Below are 18,483 nucleotides of genomic sequence, written 5' to 3' on the forward strand. Positions count from 1 at the left end.
AAAAGCGCTAGGGCAACTTTATCATAGGATGTAGTACCTCTATATGTTCATATACTGTCAAACTGTTGAAGAATCCGAAGATCCCTCTCTGTGGAAGAAGTGAAGCTGAAACCTCGCAGCTCTTAGAAAATCCAGCTACCTTTTAATCCGTCCACCTCGTCCTTACAGAATCGAACATAATGAACGTGCTACGAGTCCGTTCACCAAAAAAGGAAAGAAGAAAACATCACCCCAAAAACTACAAACTTCGTCGTCTTTACATAACATATTCAACACCCTCCCCGCGCGAGAGTGAGTCATCAACACTCGCGGTCTTGAACCTCCAGGGGATACACCAATTGTACTGGTCGGCGCGTAGTGTGGCCGCTTGGAAGCCTTAACTCGCACGACCGAATGTTTCCGTCTCTTCCCTTGTAGACTTCCGTGACCCGACCTAGTGTCCACAGATGTCTTGGAACCTTATCTTGATGGACAATGACAACGTCACCTCTTGACACTGCGCGCGACTCGGGAACCTGGTTGGACTGATGGGCAGATCGTAGTTCGAGCAGATATTCATGTCTCCACCTCTTCCAAAAAAGGTCCGCAAGTCTTTGTCTATACATCCATCTTCTGTTGGTGGTGTCAGTCTTGGTACAGGGAACTGATGATGCGTCCTTTGTGTCTGGAAGTGCTATTAGATTTTTTCCTATAAGTAGGTGACCGGGAGTGAGAGCGCTGGGCTCATCTGGGTTGGAATGCAAGAAAGTGAGTGGTCTAGAATTCACCACTGCCTCTACTTCGTGCAGTAACGTCACCATTTCTTCGTACGTAAGGCATTGACGTCCGAGCACCTTCCTCAAGGAAGCTTTAACGGTGCGCACCATCCTCTCCCACATTCCGCCCCACCAGGCCGCCCTCTCTACAATAAACTTCCAACTTATTCGGTTTGTGGCTACAAAATCCTGCGCTTCTTGGCTCCGTATGGCGCTCCAAAGCTTCCCTATATCCTTGGCTGCTTTCTTAAAGGTCAGTGCATTGTCACTAAAAATAGTCGACGGAGTTCCCCTCCTTGAAATGAAGCGCCGGAACGCCCTGATGAATGACTTCGTGGTTAAGTCCATAACAAGTTCTAAGTGTACGGCCCTCGACGTCGCACACGTAAACAATGCAATATATGACTTCGTAGACGATCCCGAAGCCTCCTTGATGTACAGGGGTCCAGCGAAGTCTATGCCGGTAGTGTCAAAGGGGTGTGTGGGTGTCAAACGCTCTGTTGGCAAAGGCGCAGTTGGTGCTGCTCCTCTCGGTACACGAAATTTTGCGCAGACCTTACATCGGTGCACGATGGACTTTACCAACTGCCTCGCTTTGATAATCCACCAACGCTCTCTCAAAGCTGTCAGTGAGGACTGCACCCCGCCATGGAGCATTCGCCGATGAGCATTGTCAGCCAGGAGCGCCACGAATGCATGTTGTTTGGGCAGTAGTATTGGGTGCTTTACCCCTTCCGTATGGTTGGAGTACTGCAGTCTTCCTGTCAAACGTAGGACTCCGTTGTCGTCCAAGAAGGGCCGCCACTGCGCTAGTTTCGACGTATTGGAGATAGCCCCCTTCTCTTTCAACGCAGTCATTTCTTCTGGAAAAGCTTCTGTCTGTACATGTCTGGTCCAGAAATCTTCCGCCTCTCCAATTTCAGTAGCACTGAGTGAACCACCGATTTTTGATGTTGAACGACAGTTCCGAATAAACCTCGTGATCCACGCTGTAACGCGCAGCACGCGCTGGTAGTTACTGTGTCTACTCAGATCAAATAATGCAGTAATGGGACTCTCTTCAGTGTTAGTCATGGTCACGGTTTCTGTTCTTCGCTCGTCTTCAACGGAGTCGAGACAGCTTGGACTTCTAGACGTTATATCTGGCCATAATTCCTCGTTCTGTGTTAGCCAGCCGGGACCTTCGAACCATTGCCTCTCGTCGATCAGCTTCTTGACGGTAAGTCCTCTTGTCAGTGCGTCGGCCGGGTTCTCGCTCCCTGGGCAGTGCCTCCACTGCTTCGCTTCACTGTGTACTTGGATCTCGACGACTCTGTTCCGTACAAACGGTCTCCACCGCGTAGCGTCACCCTTGATCCAACTCAAAGCAATTGTAGAGTCTGTCCAGAATGTCACACCTTTTACTACCACCGCCAGCGACGATCTGACGAAATTGGCAATTCGTACTCCTATCACAGCTCCCATTAGTTCTAACCGTGGGAGCGTTAGCGTCTTGATCGGCGCGACACGTGTCTTGGCGAAGATCAGTCGCACTTTCCTTTCTTCACACTCATTTTTCGTTCGCAGAAAGGCGCAGGCCCCGTAAGCTTGTGGTGATGCATCTGTGAATACGTGCAGCTCGTAGACGTATTCTGTCCCGTTGACAGGTAACAAACACCTCTCCAAGGATATACTGCACAGCTCTGGTAGCTCTGAAATCCAGGATCGCCACATGGTCGCTAAATCTGCCGGTAGGGGAGCGTCCCACTGTAGTCCAGCCTTCCATAGTTCTTGAAAAATGATCTTGACCCGGATCGTGTAGGGTGAAATAAAGCCGAGTGGATCAAATATCCTAGCTGAGGCCTGTAGCACTGACCGCTTGCTTAGTTGTGTGTCTCTAATGATGCTTAACAGATGTTCTCCAGAGAATGTGAACGTGTCAAGTTCTCGATTCCAGACAACACCGAGCACCTTGCCCTGGGCGGGCTCGTTAAATGATTTCCTCTTCACACCACAGCTGATATCTTGTGGTGACAATGCCTGTTGTATCTCGGCAGCATTTGAAGCCCATTTTGTTAAGTTCATACCAGCCTCAAGTAATATTTCTTGCGCTCTGTAAGCTATATCCAGGGCCTCGTCCACGGTTGGAGCTCCGGTGAGCAGGTCGTCCACGTAAAAGGAATTGAGCAACGACTCAGCCAACTTTTCATCGACGTCCAGAAACGACTTGAAGTGATGCTGCAGGGTAGCGCTTAAAAGAAAGGGGCTCGCTGTCGTCCCAAATGGCACCCTCTTCATTCTCCAGCACTGTAACTGTGGATCCTGATGGTCTGCTGTCGGAATCTCCGAAAGCCACAGGAACCTCAATGCATCTCTGTCTTGACTCCGGACTCCCACCTGCAGAAAGGCTTTCTCGATGTCGGCTGTCAATGCCACTTTGTGTAGCCGGAAACGTAGCAGTACTACAACTAAGTCGGTGTTAAGCTTTGGCCCTTTTTCCAAATGATCATTTAGAGACAATGCCCCTGCTGCATGTGACGAGGCGTCAAATACAACTCGTACCCTTGTTGTACTCGAGTTCTTCCGGATGACAGCTCGGTGTGGCATGTAGTAAACCAAACTGGATCCGTTGTCCTCGTTGACTTCTTCGGCATGACCATTTTTTATGTAACTTCGGATAGCTTCATCATACTCCAGTACGGTGTTGTCTCGTTGCAGTCGTTTCATTAACCTCTGCAGTCGGTCTTTAGCTACTGCATAGTTGTCTTCTAGCGCACTCAGGCCCATCTTCCATGGCAGCGCAACCTCATAACGGCCGTTCCTCCTTTCCAACTTCTGTATGAAGTCCTCTAGAACCTCTGCGTTGTGTTCCTGTTTACTGTCAGGCTCCTGGGATATTCCTAGATTATCCAGTTCCCAGAAACGTTTCAGAATGTCGTCATCAGAAGTGCCCACACCAACCTTCAGTATGCACACAGCTGTCGTTGAACTGTCTGTAGTACTGTAGCTGGTCACCGTGGTTGGCCCCTGAAAGGTCCATCCGAAAACGGATTCTACTGCAACCAGTCTTCCGTCACTCTTGCATCTCTTTACTTCTCCTGAGACCAACTTCCACAGCTCGTCGCATCCGATGAGTAGTCCTATTTCGCCTTCACTCCGTACACTAGGGAATAAGAGGTCATCGGCGATGAAGTTGCCGTGGACACGCACAGAGGACACGAATTCGTTACTGGCAGGAGTTTCTTCGAGGTCCTTACAAATGAAGTCAATGGTGGTTGCGCGAACCACATACTCCTTTGGTGCGAACTGACTTCTTAGCCGAACTTCGACAACTTTGCACTTTCGAATATTGTCCCGACTGGCATCGCCTGCGAAAGTGTTGAGCTGAAGCGTTGTTTGCCCAATTACTGGCAGCTTAAGCCTGCGGGCTATGTCACCACGTATAAATGTGCGCTGGCTTCCTCCGTCGAATATGCCTCTCAGGTAAGCGCATTCGGTGTCCGACGATGCCCAGGCACGGAACGTTTGCAGTATTACTCTTGCTCTCTCGCACTGTTGTGGATTGTTCGTTGTAGAGACGCTCGTCGTGGTAACCACTTCACTGACCAGAGCCTTTTCTACCGGTTGTCTAGACGGGTCACAAACCGATGACGCATGTCGTCTTCGACAGTTACTGCATTCCACTTTTACTCGGCAGTCCTTTGACCGATGACCCTTCTTGGTACAACGATAGCACCTCATATCTTTGGCCAGTTTCTTGAACCTTTCCGCTAGGGTAATGTCTGCTTTGCAGTCCTCGGTGCTGTGATCTGCGGCACTGCAGAAAAAGCAGTTCCTTTTTTCGCCAGGCTGCCCAAGTCCAGCGTACAACACAGCTCCAGTCGTCATACCTCCAGTCCTTTTGCCTTTGGGGCGCTGATCGGGATAGCTGTCACGGCGAATTTTAGTTGCTACCTGCTCTCGGCTCTCTATTTCTACTCGCAAGTATATAAGCAACTTTTTTAACTCTTCCAGTCCTTTTGTCTCTGTTTCTGCGGTCGATTCTGACTGAGCTGCTCCTTGTCCATCCTGGTTGGCTTCGGAACTTTCTGACCGCATGGCGTCATGTACTGTCCTCCTTTGGTAGTCTATGACTAGGGCTTCTGGAAGCGCCGACAAAAGGATGTCTACCATCATGGAAGCATAACTTTCCTTTGTTACTCCTAACGCTCGAAGTCCTCTCATGTGAGCCTGGACATGATCGTAAAGTGCTCGAAGCCCCACGACATCTTCCGTCGACTTCACTGGTGGGAGTTTTCGTAACCTTGACAGGTGCTCACGTTCTATCCGGGTTGTATTCCCGAAACGCTGCTTCAGTATGTCTACAGCATCGTAATAGCACGCCGCAGTTGCCTGTAGACCTCGAATAGCTGATGCTGCATCTCCTTTCAACAAGGTCCTCAAGTATTGAAATTTCTCACTCTTCGTCAACCTTGCGTTCTCATCAACTGCCGTACGATACTGCTCCCAAAAAGATATCCAGTTGGTCAACTCGCCTGAGAAGGTTTGAAGCTGCAACTTCGGGAGTTTGACTCCGCTCTGCGACTGCCCAGGGTTGACTCCGCTCTGTGACTGTACAGGGTTGACTCCGCTCTGTGATTGCGCAGGGTCCAGTCTCAACTCATCCAAACGTGACTGGATCTCCACTATGGCTTTTACGGTCTTCTCTTCGTAGCTGATTGCGCCCTGATACTCCTCTTCAAGCTCCTCTGCTCCAAACAGAGGCTCGATTTCGTCGTTCACTGCTCGAAGTGCCACGTCAGCATTCTGAAGGTTGCTCAAGAGTGCTTTCAGCGTTACGTCCGTCGCTGTTCGGTCCGCTCGGAGCTCAGCAACCTCGTTGCAGAGCTTCGTTACTTGAGCCCTTCTGGCCGCTCTCTTGTACTTGACCCGATCCATTGTTGATGGACAGAAATCCGGATGAAAATTGCAGTGAGGTCAGCTCCCGGGTTTTCGGCACCATGAAATGTTGAAGAATCCGAAGATCCCTCTCTGTGGAAGAAGTGAAGCTGAAACCTCGCAGCTCTTAGAAAATCCAGCAACCTTTTAATCCGTCCACCTCGTCCTTACAGAATCGAACATAATGAACGTGCTACGAGTCCGTTCACCAAAAAAGGAAAGAAGAAAACATCACCCCAAAAACTACAAACTTCGTCGTCTTTACATAACATATTCAACAAAACGGTATGCCGCTGGCTGCTTCAGGGCGATAGCCACAAGCCTTTAGGCTTAGACGGGCCTGTTTTATTATATTTGTAGTTTGCTTTCTTGAATAAAATTATTATTATTATTATTATTATTATTATTATTATTATTATTATTATTATTATTATTATTCCAAGATGGCGCCCAGTGCCGACACGTGTGTCATCTGCGCTCTGCCGTTTTACGGTAAACAATCTACTCTGAAGTGTACAAAGTGCGACAAACGGGTGCATGCTAAATGCATGAACCTTACCTCCAAGGATGCCAAAATTCCGGACGTCGTAAGTCGTTTTTTATGCCCGCTCTGTGACTCTGTGCCATCGCCTTCGGTGACCACTAAGCCTAACGAGACCAACCTGCCATCGTCTCCGGCTTCCCCACCGGGATTCTCCCTGCCCCAACCGGATGGCCTTGACCTCGCTTCCCTACTCCAAGCTGCCCTTCAGGGGATTTCCTTCCTGACCGACGAGGTGGCCGCGCTCCGCCGTGATAACGCCCAACTCAAAAAGGAGTTTCACGAATCTTCTTCAGCTATGGTGATTCAGATCAACTCTCTGCGAGCTGAACTGCGTAAAGTTTCTCTTCGTAGGGATGCAGCCGTCACTCCGAATGTTCGTGCAAATGTGGCGGCGTCGCAACCTCCCTCCCTACCTGCTTCGGCCCCATCTAAGGATTTGACTCGAATGCCGGGAGTCACGTTCGCGGCACAGGTCGCTAAAATACCTGTAGGTAACACATCTTCACCAAATCTTTCTAACGGTGAGATGTCGCCGATTGAAATACCCAACGTACGTGCACCTCAGCCCAGAGCTTTCTTCGGCACGTCGATTTCCGAAGGCCTAAGTGCCGTGGAACCGCGCCGCGCCAACAAGGCACTATTCGTCACCAAGCTCCTTCCTGCGACAACCGTGGACGACATCACTGCATTCATCGCAAAGAAAACTGTTCAAGTTCGGTCACCCTTGAAGTTGGGCCTGCGTCCTGTACGGTCATCCCTCGTCGCGGGATTCGGCAGGGGGACCCATAATCGCCCCTACTATTCAACTTGCTCTTAGACGCCTTCCTTGCTGATCTTCCCCTGAGATAGGTTGTGACTTGGGTGGTCGGCGTGTAGCAGCTCTCGCTTTTGCGGACGATGTGGTATTGGTTGCGGAGTCTCCGGCCGGTTTGCAATCCCTGCTTGACCATTTCACGCTATTTGTGGGAGCTAGGGGCCTCGAGATAAATGCCAGTAAGTCTTTTACCCTGACCCTGTTGCCTTCTGGGCGTCAGAAGCTAGTTAAGGTAACAGATAATACCTATATGGTTCGCGCTGATACTCTGACAGCCCTTACGGTAAATGATCCGCTGGTATATCTCAGGGTCTCGATGGACAGTTTTGGGCGGGTTAACCCCCAGATCACGGACATTTCTGGCCAACTGAAGACTCTTCGTAGGAGTCCCCTGAAACCTCACCAGAAATTAGTCATGCTTTTTTACTATCTTCTTCCCAGGTTGGTCTACGATTCGACGGTCGCAGAACCGAGTGTCATCTTGCTCCAACGTAGCGATCGCATCATCCGGTCATTTGTAAGACATTTCCTCCATCTCCCTCACGATATCCCCAACTCCTTCTTATACGCCCCCATTTCCTCCGGGGGTTTGGGGATACCTTCCTTTGAGCTTTCCGTCCCCCGTATTAGACTGTCACGCCTTACAGCGTTTCAGACTAAAACGCATGATACCGCGCTCTCCGCTGTCGTTAGCTCGGTTACTTATACTAAGGATATCACCCGCCTGGGGAACCTGTTGCAGCGAGGGAGCTGGGAGCTTACTAGCAAATCAAGCCAGCGACAATACTGGAGTTGGAAGCTGGTTAACACCACGGATGGTAGGGGCTTAACGGAGATCGAGGGGAATCCCTCCTCGTTTTGGATTTACAACCCTCCTCGTTTCCTCATTTCCAATGAGTATATTGACCTCATTAAACTACGCATTAATGCCCTTCCTACCAGGGTTCGCTGTGCGAGGGGCCGTGTTAAGGCCACTCGTTGCGGGGCAGGATGTATTGCATCAGAAAATCTTGCACATGTAATTCAAGCCTGTCCGCGTACGCACGGCGCTCGTGTACAAAGGCACGACCGGATTGTGTTAAAACTTAAACAGTCGCTGGAAAGGCAGGGGTATCAGGTTTTGAAGGAACCCCGCCTTATGGTCAATGATGTCGTTTTTAAGCCTGACCTTATTTTTTCTAGACATGGTGCTGCGGTCGTCATGGATGTGCAAGTGAGAGGGGACTACAGATCGCTCTCCACCTTCGCCCGTGAAAAAGTCATCAAGTATTGGACTCCTGGCATTCGAGAAGAAATTCTCAACATTACGGACGCTTTGGATGTTAGCCACATCCCCATTACTTTTTCAGCCAGAGGCATCATGGAGAGCTCGGCGTTGGGCTGTCTCCTGGACTGGGGTTAATCGAGGCGTTCTGTTGCGCTCCTCTCACTGCACGTGATGTTAGGGTCCATTTACTGCTTTCGGATGTTCCATAGGGCTACTTTCCGTGCTTTGGTTTGAGCTTTTCTCAAAAGCGAATGATTTATTGTATTCACGTGTGTGGTTCAATAAAGATGATAAATAGCTAAATGCCACAAAGGACGAGTAAGTATAATACCCACAACGTCTTCGAAATACAATCCATTCAAAGACGAGTGATAGGCGGAAGTAAGAATAATCTGCTTTCGGTAACTAAATGCCACAAAGCACGACCAGGTATAATACCCACCATGTGTGTGAAATACAATCCATTCAAAGAAGAGTGATACGCGGCAGTAAGAATAAACTGCTTTCGGTAGCTAAATGCCACAAACGACGACCAAGTATAATACCAACCATGTGTTTGAAATACAATCCACTCAAAGACGAGTGATAGGCGGAAGTAAGAATAATCTGCTTTCTGCTGGAGGACTGCCTACCATGAGGACTACGCGCCGCATGCGTCGTCGCATGGAGTTTGCGAGAACACAGAAACTTTACCGGAGGAATCGTCGTGCATGTGCACGCCTGGTGCTGGGTGGCCCTCCCAGGAACCTCCTGGGGATACTGTGGACTTCCTCGACTTCTGGACAAGGATTATGGTTCCAGGCGATCTGGACTTCTCTGAGCCCTTGGAGACTGCCCCGCAGGCTGTGGCTCCTGAGATTATTGAGCCCTTTTCTGGGGATGAGGTGCGTGCGGCCTTCCCTGATGGAAATTCTGCGCATGTCCCTGATGGGGTTACATCGTCACAACAGAGAGCAGTTCCTGTTCCTTACTTGGAGATCATCACCAATCTGTTCCTCCTGGCTGGGGACGTCCCAGCTTACCTGCACGAAGCACGGACCGTCTTCATCCCAAAAGTGTCCCATCCTGCTGGTCCCGGAGACTACAGGCCCATCACCATCTCGTCTGTGCTACTACGCCTTTACCACCGAGCCTTGGCTAACCACCTGAGGATAGCCTGCCCCTTTAGTGAGCAGCAACGGGCCTTCTCCTCTGCCGATGAGTGCGCGGAAAACGTATTTCTCCTGCACTCTGTTATTAAGGAAGCGCACCGTCGGCACCGCTGTCTGTTCATGGCGACTTTGGACTTGAAGAAGGCCTTCGATTCAGTATCCTTCGGCTCCCTACTAGCGGCAGCGCGAGAAACAGGCCTTCCTGGTTCCTTGATCAGGTATTTGGAGCGGCTCTATTCTTCATCGGCGACAACACTGGCGGCGGCAGGGTTCCAGCGACGCATTTCTCCATCGTGTGGTGTTCGGCAGGGTGACCCACTGAGCCCTGCTCTCTTCAATTACGTCCTGGATGGTCTACTACAGAGCCTGCCCTCGCATGTGGGGTTTTCCCTGGGGGCTACGTCGTCTGTCAACTGCATGCCATTTGCAGATGCCCTGGTCCTGTTTGCTTCATCTGAGGTATGCCTCAGGGAGCTCCTGAATCGTGCGGAGGCGTATCTCTCACCCCGTGGCTTGGTGTTTAACATCATGAAGTGTCGGACACTGTCTCTTGTCGCGTCTGGTAGAGACAAAAAGTGTGTGGTGCGTTCCCTGGACTTCTTGCAGGGAGGTCGCATCCCCGCCTCGTCCACGGCAGCTGAGTGGCACTACCTTGGTGTGGCCTTCAACACATCTGGTCACCGTCCTCCGGCGCCAATTGATGAGCTTCGCTCCCTGCTGGCAAAGGTTACATCTGCTCCCCTGAAGCCCCAGCACCGTTTGGTACTCCTACGAAGCTTCATCCTGCCCCGTCTGCTGCACCGCCTTGTTCTGGGTGGCTCTCCTCTACGCCTTCTGAACTAGCTGGATGTCGTCACTCGATCCTTCATTCGTCGATGGCTGAAGCTCCCCTTGGACACCCCTATTCCATTTTACCATGCATCTCACCGAGATGGGGGTCTTGGTGTGCCAGCCCTTATTACGCAGGTCCCTCGGCTGCGTCTCGCTCGCTTGGAGGGGCTGGCCTCGTCGTCCTGGTCAGTTGCCACCGAGGTATATCGTCTGCCCCCCATTCGTTCGGAGTGCTTGTAGGCCAGGAGGGCGTCGACGTGTGATGGGAGGCTGTTGAAGACGGCACAGCAGGTCCGCTCTTACTGGGCCAACAAGTTGTACACCTGCGTTGACAGCCGGGGTCTTCGTGGTGCTGCGGCAGTCCTGACGGTCCACTCCTGGGTGACGGATGGTTCCTCTCTTCTCTCAGGGAGGGACTACATCGATGTCGTAAAGGTTCGGGGGAACGCTACTCCAACCAAGTCCCGTTCTACTAGAGGCCGCCCAGCAGAGGATCGTCGCTGTCGGGCTGGTTGTGCTGCTGCAGAGACCTTGGCTCATGCTGTCCAGCATTGCCCCACTTCCAATGGGTCCCGGCACCGTCGTCACGATGTCATTGCCGTCTTCTTGTCCTCCTGTCTCCGGAAGAGGGGCTTTCACGTGCAACGAGAGCGACATCTATCCACGTCCAGGGGTTTGCGGAAGCCGGACCTCATCTGCCATGGCCGAGGAGGTGCCTGTGTCATCGACGTTCAAGTGGTTGGATGTGGTCCTGCGTTGAACACCCTCCACCAGGAGAAGTCTGACGTGTACAATACACGTGAGATTGTGGATCTGCTCCGGGCTTCATCTCCTTCCTCTTCGGAATCTGTGTTCTCATTCACCTCTGCGACGGTTTCCTTCCGGGGAATTTGGTCCTCGGAATCGGCTGCAGCCCTGATATCCATCGGACTAACTAAGGGCCAACTCCGGATAGCCACTGTCAAGGCCCTCGAGGGAACTGTGCGAGCATGGCGGGCCTTCAAGAATGCTACCACTCGTCGCGTTGGTGAAGAGGGCCGGATCTGATGAATACTAGAGAGCATCAGATATCTTCTGAAGTGTGAAGTAAGAAGTGGGAAGAGCAGCACAAGCTGGAAGTTGGAAGACTATTAATATGTACGCGTTTTGCATATGTATTACATTCAGCGCTGTATTGCATGCTATGCTGTGGCCTTGGCCCGTAACCTGTATTTTGGAGACTCCGCCCTTATTGGAGAAATGCTTTTATGTGAATAAAAGTTCACAATAGCTAAATTCCACAAAAGACGACCAAGTATAATACCCACCATGTGTTTGAAATACAATCCATTCAAAGTCGAGTGATCGGCGGAAGTAAGAATAATCTGCTTTCTGCTTTTTTTGTTTAATCTGTTTTTTTCTACCCGGGTTGGGAACCGGGTTCGGCCTGGTCCTGGCGCAGGTGTGGCCCTACCTTTGCCTGGAGGCCAGGCTTTCCTTTTTCGCCGGGTGTACGTTGCGGTCACCTGTAATCTAGTGAATTCGGGGCAGGAGTGTCTGGTCTCTGGGGTCAGCTTGGCTGCCCTGCTGCTACAAGCTGAGTGGATGCGCAACACATAGCCTCTCCCTCGGAAGTGGTCAGCTCCACCTTCTCGTAGTGCAACCTGATAAACCTTGGTCTTCGCAGACCGACGGGACGAACGGAGCTCTGAGTTACCACCCCGCTCCTCTGGGGATGCCGCCCCCAGCGGAGCTAAAATGCGGCCAGGTACAGATAATCAAAGAATACAAAGAGGAAGCCGGCGCCGTGCGGCGTTGGCTCCTGGTGCAAACCTGCAGCCCTCCAACTCTCCAGTGACTGGCCAAGATCAAGCTCCTGCCTCTACCTTCGTCTGCACCTACGGGAAAGCCTTTACTTCAATAAAGGGCCTCAAAATCCATGCTTCCCTTAAGAAGCACGCCCTGCCAGACCTTCAGGCATCCAGTTATCCTGCTACTACATCAAGTCCGATTCCTGGTCCACCTACACCTAGTTCATTCTCGGCGGCCATCTTCACTCCAATGCCGGTTCCAGTGGGGTCAAGCAACGCTACCACCGTCTCTGCCAATTCAGGTGCCTCTACTTCTGGGGGCCCTTCACAGCCATCCTCGGTTCGGACTTCTTCCGGACCCTCTACGTCAACAGCTTCTGCTGCAAGTGGTCATCGCTGTGTCCATTGCGAGGCAGTCTTTACTACCAAAGACGGTCTGGGTCTCCAGTGCAAGTCCCGTCACCCTGTGGAATATCATGCCAACATAAATACCCAACGAGTCCGCCCACGTTGGTCGGACGAGGAAGATCTCCTAGTTGCTCGAGCCGAAGCCGGGTTAAGAAGAGGACCGGTGGAACCTCGCTCGCTGAACGCTGAGCTGCACACACTCTTCCCGGGGCGTTCACTGGATGCCATTAAGTCTCATCGACGCGGTGCAGCCTACAAGGAGCGGGTCCAGAATCTACTAGCCTCACCTGCCACTCCAGCCATCACCGATGACAGCAATCAAGATGGTTCTAGGCCTCCTCCACCTGAGAGAGATGCACAGGCACAACAGTCCAGGCGCCAGGCCATTCTACGGGAGGTTGATAAGCTAGCAAGTCGGACGCCTCCAACGACCTTCCAGGCGGACCGATTGTACGACATTGCTAACCATGCCATTCGAGGCGTTAGCATCGCGCAACATCTTATAGGTTTCAGGTTTCAGGTTTCAGGTTTTATTTACTCTTTCTGAGTTTCAATGAATTACAAATGGGACTGTGAGGGCGTGCCCTGTGTAACAGTCCCAGCAGTAGATACACAGACGTACATGAATATATAACAAGCCTTGTGGGAAAGAAAGAAGAGAGAAAAAAAAAGACATTGACAAACAATTGACAAAAATGCATTGACAAGGAAAGTGAAACATTATGGTGCAACCTATAGTAAGCAAAGAGCATTACCGACATAGATAAAACAATATTATAAGTCATATCAAGGGCGTGTTATGTCAAGAAAGAAAGGAAGAGATCATTACTAAATCATAGAGCTTTCGTGTCCCATTACCATTGTGATAGTTGTAAACGGGAATACCTCTTAAATTGAAAAAAGGAAGACAGGGTTCTGATATGCAACGGTAGGGAATTCCATACCTTGGAACCAAAGAAAGACATTGAAAATATACCATAATTTGTACGTGAAGAAGGAGGTTGAAGCATGTCAGGCTGATGACGTAGGTTGTACAATGTATGAACACGATTGAGAGAGATCAAGTGGTCCGTGATAGCCCCATGGATCAACTTGTACATGAAAAGTGCAACTTTATGCTTAACAAGAGAATAAATATTTTGCACTGACAAACACTGAAAGGCAAACGCTATTGATTCGCGGGGGGGTATGAACAACATTATCCTCAGGGCTCTTCTTTGGGAGTGTAAAATAGGAAGAAGGGTGGAGGGATAGGTCAGCCCATAGACCTCCAGAGCGTACGGAATATTGGAGTGGATTAGAGCGTGGTAAACCATTAGAAGCGCCTGGATAGAAAGAAATTGTCTTAACTTAGAAAGTGCGAACAAGGCGGAGGTGATTTTGAGTCGGACAAACTTAACATGATCATCCCATGATAGGTTTTCATGTAAAATAACGCCGAGAAATTTGACTGAAGACTCTCTGCTGAGAGGGCGGCCTGCGAGGTATAGCTTTTCCTGGTCTAGGTCCAAATATTTTTGTCGTGGGCGAAATATTACGTATGAAGTCTTATCGATATTTGGAACCAGTTTGTTGGCAGAAAGCCAGATGGAGAACCTATAACTACATCCGTGATGTGTTTGTTTCTTCTACGCCCCCGGCTACGGGTGATGGGACAAGATCAGCATCTACCAATGTGGGAGGAGACAACCAGCGTCGCCAATATACCAGTCCTCTAAGTCGGCGGAAGCAGAAAAGGGCGCTGTACGCGCGGACGCAGGACCTCTTCCGTAGACGTCAGGCAGACTGTGCCAGGGCCACCCTCGATGGTTACGTTTCGGCTGCAGTCGAGAATGATCGCGCCTTTTTGGATGCCTGGGAGGGCCTATTGACCGGGCCACCGCCACCACCACTTCTCGACTCAAGTCCTGCATGTTCCGTGAAGGTTTACCCGTTTTATGTTATTACCGCACAGGACATCAAAAGTAACCTCCCCCCCCCCCCCCTAGGATCCGCTGCTGGACCTGACGGATTCTCTTCGATGTGCCTGCGCTCTGTCCCATCAGTAGTCCTCAGAGTCCTATTGAACCTCCTAATGCTGCAATCCAGGATCCCTACTGCGCTACGTAATGCAAGAACTGTTTTCATCCCGAAGAAATCTGATGCCAAAGACCCAGGGGATTTTCGTCCCATTACAGTAGCGTCTGTGATACTGCGTTTGTTCCACCGTACCCTGGCGAAGAGACTATCATCCCACCTCAAGTCCAATTACCGTCAGAGGGCCTTCCTTCCAGTAGATGGCTGCGGGGAAAACGTCACGCTCCTGACCACGGCTTTGGCTCAAGCACGGATGGAAAAGAGTTCCCTCTACCTGGCGGTGGTAGATTTGACGAAGGCGTTCGACAAAGTGTCCAGAGCTGTTATCTGTGATGCCGCCAGAACTGCTGGGCTGGCCGAGGACTTCCTTGGTTACCTTGAAGATTTATACAGCGACGCGCAGACTCTTCTAAGTGCTGGGGGTGTCCAGCGACTGGTGCGGCCTACGACCGGTGTTCGGCAGGGGGACCCGCTGTCCCCGGTTCTCTTCAACCTCATCCTCGATGGCTATCTATCTTCGGTGGCGCCCGGCGTTGGCTTTGGCGTGGGGGAGCGATCCCTCGACGTCATGGCCTTCGCCGACGACCTGGTGCTTGTGGCGTCGTCACCGGCCGGCCTCCAACACCGCCTGGACGAGGTTGCTTCATATCTCCATCCAAGAGGACTACACATCAACACCAACAAGACGTTCACCGTGTCGCTGGTCGTCTCAGGAAGACACAAGAAGGTCAAGGTGTCCTCGGAAAGCACGTTTCGGGGTTTCGACTCTCCCGTTCCGGCGGCCTCTCCAGGCTTTGTGTGGCGTTACTTGGGGGTCTCGTTCGCTGCTACTGGACGCAAGCGACCAGCTCTGGAGGAAGTCGACACTTGGTTGAAGAGGGTCTTGAAGGCACCGCTTAAGCCACAGCAGAGCCTCGAGGTGCTACGGTACTACCTCCTACCGAGGATCCACCATCGACTAGCCCTTGGAAGGTAGACTCTACAGCTGCTGAAGAGGCTTGACTGCACGATCCGCAACGCCGTCCGCAGATGGCTGTATCTACCACACGACACCCCTGTGACATATCTCCATGCTCCGATTTCGGCCGGTGGTCTTGGAATCCCCTCCCTCCGAGTGAACATCCCGGTACAGCAGCGTGTACGCCTGACGAAATTTGCTACCTCCTCCAATCCTGTCGTCCGTGAGGCAATGCGGTGCGAAGCAATGACCCAGCTACTACATAAAGCTAAAACGTCTTCCTATCACGGAGGAAAGCTGCTGAGTTCAATGACAGCGGTGAGGAAGCATTGGGCGTTGGTGCTTTACGCCTCAAATGACGGAAAATCCCTCGCAGATGCGGGTTTGGTCCCGTATGCACAGAAGTGGATTGGTTAGGGGACCAGCATGCTCCCGGGTCGTCATTTCATCGATATGATCAAGCTGCGTATCAACGCCCTACCCTGCCGCACGAGGACCGGGAGAGGTTTGGAAACTGCGATGGAATGTCGTGCCGGTTGTAGATCGGATGAGACTTTGGCGCACATTTTGCAGTCCTGCCATAGAACACATGGGGCACGAACTGGGCGCCATGATAACGTGTTAAAATTTGTCAACAAACATCTTCAGGAGAAGGGCTGGTCTACGCAAGTTGAGCCCATCTACAAGGTCCCGAAGGGCACGCTGAAGCCAGATTTGGTTGCCAAGAAAGATGGCCAGGTGGTCATCATTGATGCACAAGTCGTAGGGAAGGGGATTGCCTAAATGGACTAGCTGGGACATGCCCACAAAGTTTTAAAATACGATCGCACGGAGATTGTGCATCAAGCAAGTGGAGACTCGCCAGCTGATGCGACAGTGAGCAGCGTCACCCTCTCGTTTCGGGGGGTTTGGGCGAAGGCGAGTGCTGATCAACTGCTACACATGGGCCTCTCCAAGAAAGACATTGTGACCATCACCGTCATTGCGCTCCAGGGTGGAGTCAGGAGTTACAACAATTTTGGTCTTTTGGTCGTATGACGACGATGGTTAATAGCCATCGGTGAAGCGGGCTCTGGGTTTGGAGGGTTTGTAGTTCCCGGTGTTGTTCTGCAACACCAGTGTACGGGTATCGCTCCCCTTTGAGCGAAAGTTGATTAAAAAATAGCTAAATGCCACAGAGGATGACCAAATATAATACCCACCATGTGTTCGATATACAATCCATTCAAAGACGAGTGACAGGCGGAAGTAAGAATAATCTGCTTTCGCGTGTGCGGTAGCGTGGCCGAGCGGTCTAAGGCGCTGGTTTAAGGCACCAGTCTCTTCGGGGGCGTGGGTTCGAATCCCACCGCTGCCAAGAACTTTTTTTTCCTCCCTAACCTCAAATGTAGCATTGGGCTCAGTTTATTGCTTACATGCTTTCCAGAGGGCTACCTTCCGTCCACAACGGTTTTAAGCTTTTCCCAAGATAAAAGTGAAAGATTTGTTGTATGTTTGTGCAATAAAGAGTTCTAGCTAAATGCCACAAAGGACGACCAAGTATAATACCCACCATGTGCGTGAAATACAATCCATTCAAAGACGAGTGATACGCTGCAGTAAGAATAATCTGCTTTCGATAATAATCTGACTTCGCCAGTGCGGTTGGGGTGTGACTCGAGAGCCGCACATTGCAACCTCCAGAGGCACCAGGAAGCCTGACATAACTGCCTTTCGCGGTGACGACTCCGCCGTCATCGACGTGCAGGCAGTGGGCGGTTCCCGTGATCTGACCTTGGCACACTCGGACAAGGTTGCCTACTACACTGCACCGGAGGTCCTCACTTTCGCCCAAGGCTTTCGACCCCGCCCACCCGAGGTATCTTCGGCAACGATCAACTTCAGGGGTATCTGGGCTAGACCATCAGCCACGGATCTCCTCCGCATGGGTCTCAAGCTAAAGGATCTCAAGATCGTCGGGGTTTGGGTTTTGGAAGGCTCCGCCCGAACCTGGATGACGTTCCATCGGAGCACCGCCCGCGCGCCTCCAGCCGCCCCCCTGGGGTCTTAGGCTGGAGGCTACATGTATCACAGGCTGTCCCGAAGGCCGCCCCTAGGGGTCTTAGGCCGGAGGGCTATTTGTATTTCCAGGTGTTTTATTTTCTATTATCTTTTTGGGTGCTGCCACCCCTAGTGGCATAAGAATAAATATGTTATAGCTAAATGCCACAAACGACAACCAAGTATAATGCCAACCATGTGTTTGAAATACATTCCATTCAAAGACGAGTGATAGGCGGAAGTCAGAATAATCTGCTTTCGGTTGCTAAATGCCGCAAAGGACGACCAAGTATAATTCCCACAATGTGCTTGAAATACAATCCATTCAAAGACGAGTGATAGACGGAAGTAAGAATAAACTGCTTTCGGTAGCTAAATGCAACAAAGGACGACCAAGTATAATTCCCACAATGCGTTGTTTGATATACTATCCATTCAAAGATGAGTGATAGACGGAAGCAAGAATAATCTGCTTTCGGTAGCTAAATGCCACAAAGGACGACCAAGTATAATTCCCACAATGTGTTCGAAATACAATCCTTTCAAAGACGAGTGATAGACTGAAGCAAGAATAATCTGCTTTCGGTAGCTAAATGCCACAAAGGACGACCAAGTATAATACCCACCACGTGTTCCAAATACAATCCATTCAAAGACGAGTGATAGGCGGAAGTAAGAATAATCTGCTTTCGGTAACTAAATACCACAAAGGACGACCAAGTATAATACCCACCACGTGTTCGAAATACAATCCATTCAAAGACGAGTGATAGGCGAAAGTAAGAATAATCTGCTTTCGGTAACTAAATGCCACAAAGGACGACCAAGTAAAATACCCACCACATGTTCGAAATACAATCCTTTCAAAGACGAGTGATAGACGGAAGCAAGAATAATCTGCTTTCGGTAACTAAATGCCACAAAGGACGACC

At 50.8% G+C, this 18,483-nt stretch overlaps 1 protein-coding gene and 1 non-coding gene across 2 annotated transcripts; one reads left to right on the forward strand and one right to left on the reverse strand.

The window, feature by feature from the left end:
• Positions 1-299: 299 nt before the first annotated feature.
• LOC135374392 (uncharacterized) lies at positions 300-5,672 on the reverse strand. Its single transcript, XM_064607367.1, has one exon. It carries the CDS (start codon positions 5,670-5,672, stop codon positions 300-302), a length of 5,373 nt encoding a protein of 1,790 aa, XP_064463437.1.
• Positions 5,673-16,786: 11,114 nt separating this feature from the next.
• Trnal-aag (transfer RNA leucine (anticodon AAG)) lies at positions 16,787-16,868 on the forward strand. Its single transcript has one exon. It is a non-coding gene; the product is annotated as a tRNA-Leu (tRNA).
• The last annotated feature ends 1,615 nt before the right edge of the window (positions 16,869-18,483 follow it).

This window comes from Ornithodoros turicata, unplaced genomic scaffold (assembly GCF_037126465.1).
Source record: "Ornithodoros turicata isolate Travis unplaced genomic scaffold, ASM3712646v1 Chromosome55, whole genome shotgun sequence".
NCBI lineage: Eukaryota > Metazoa > Arthropoda > Arachnida > Ixodida > Argasidae > Ornithodoros > Ornithodoros turicata.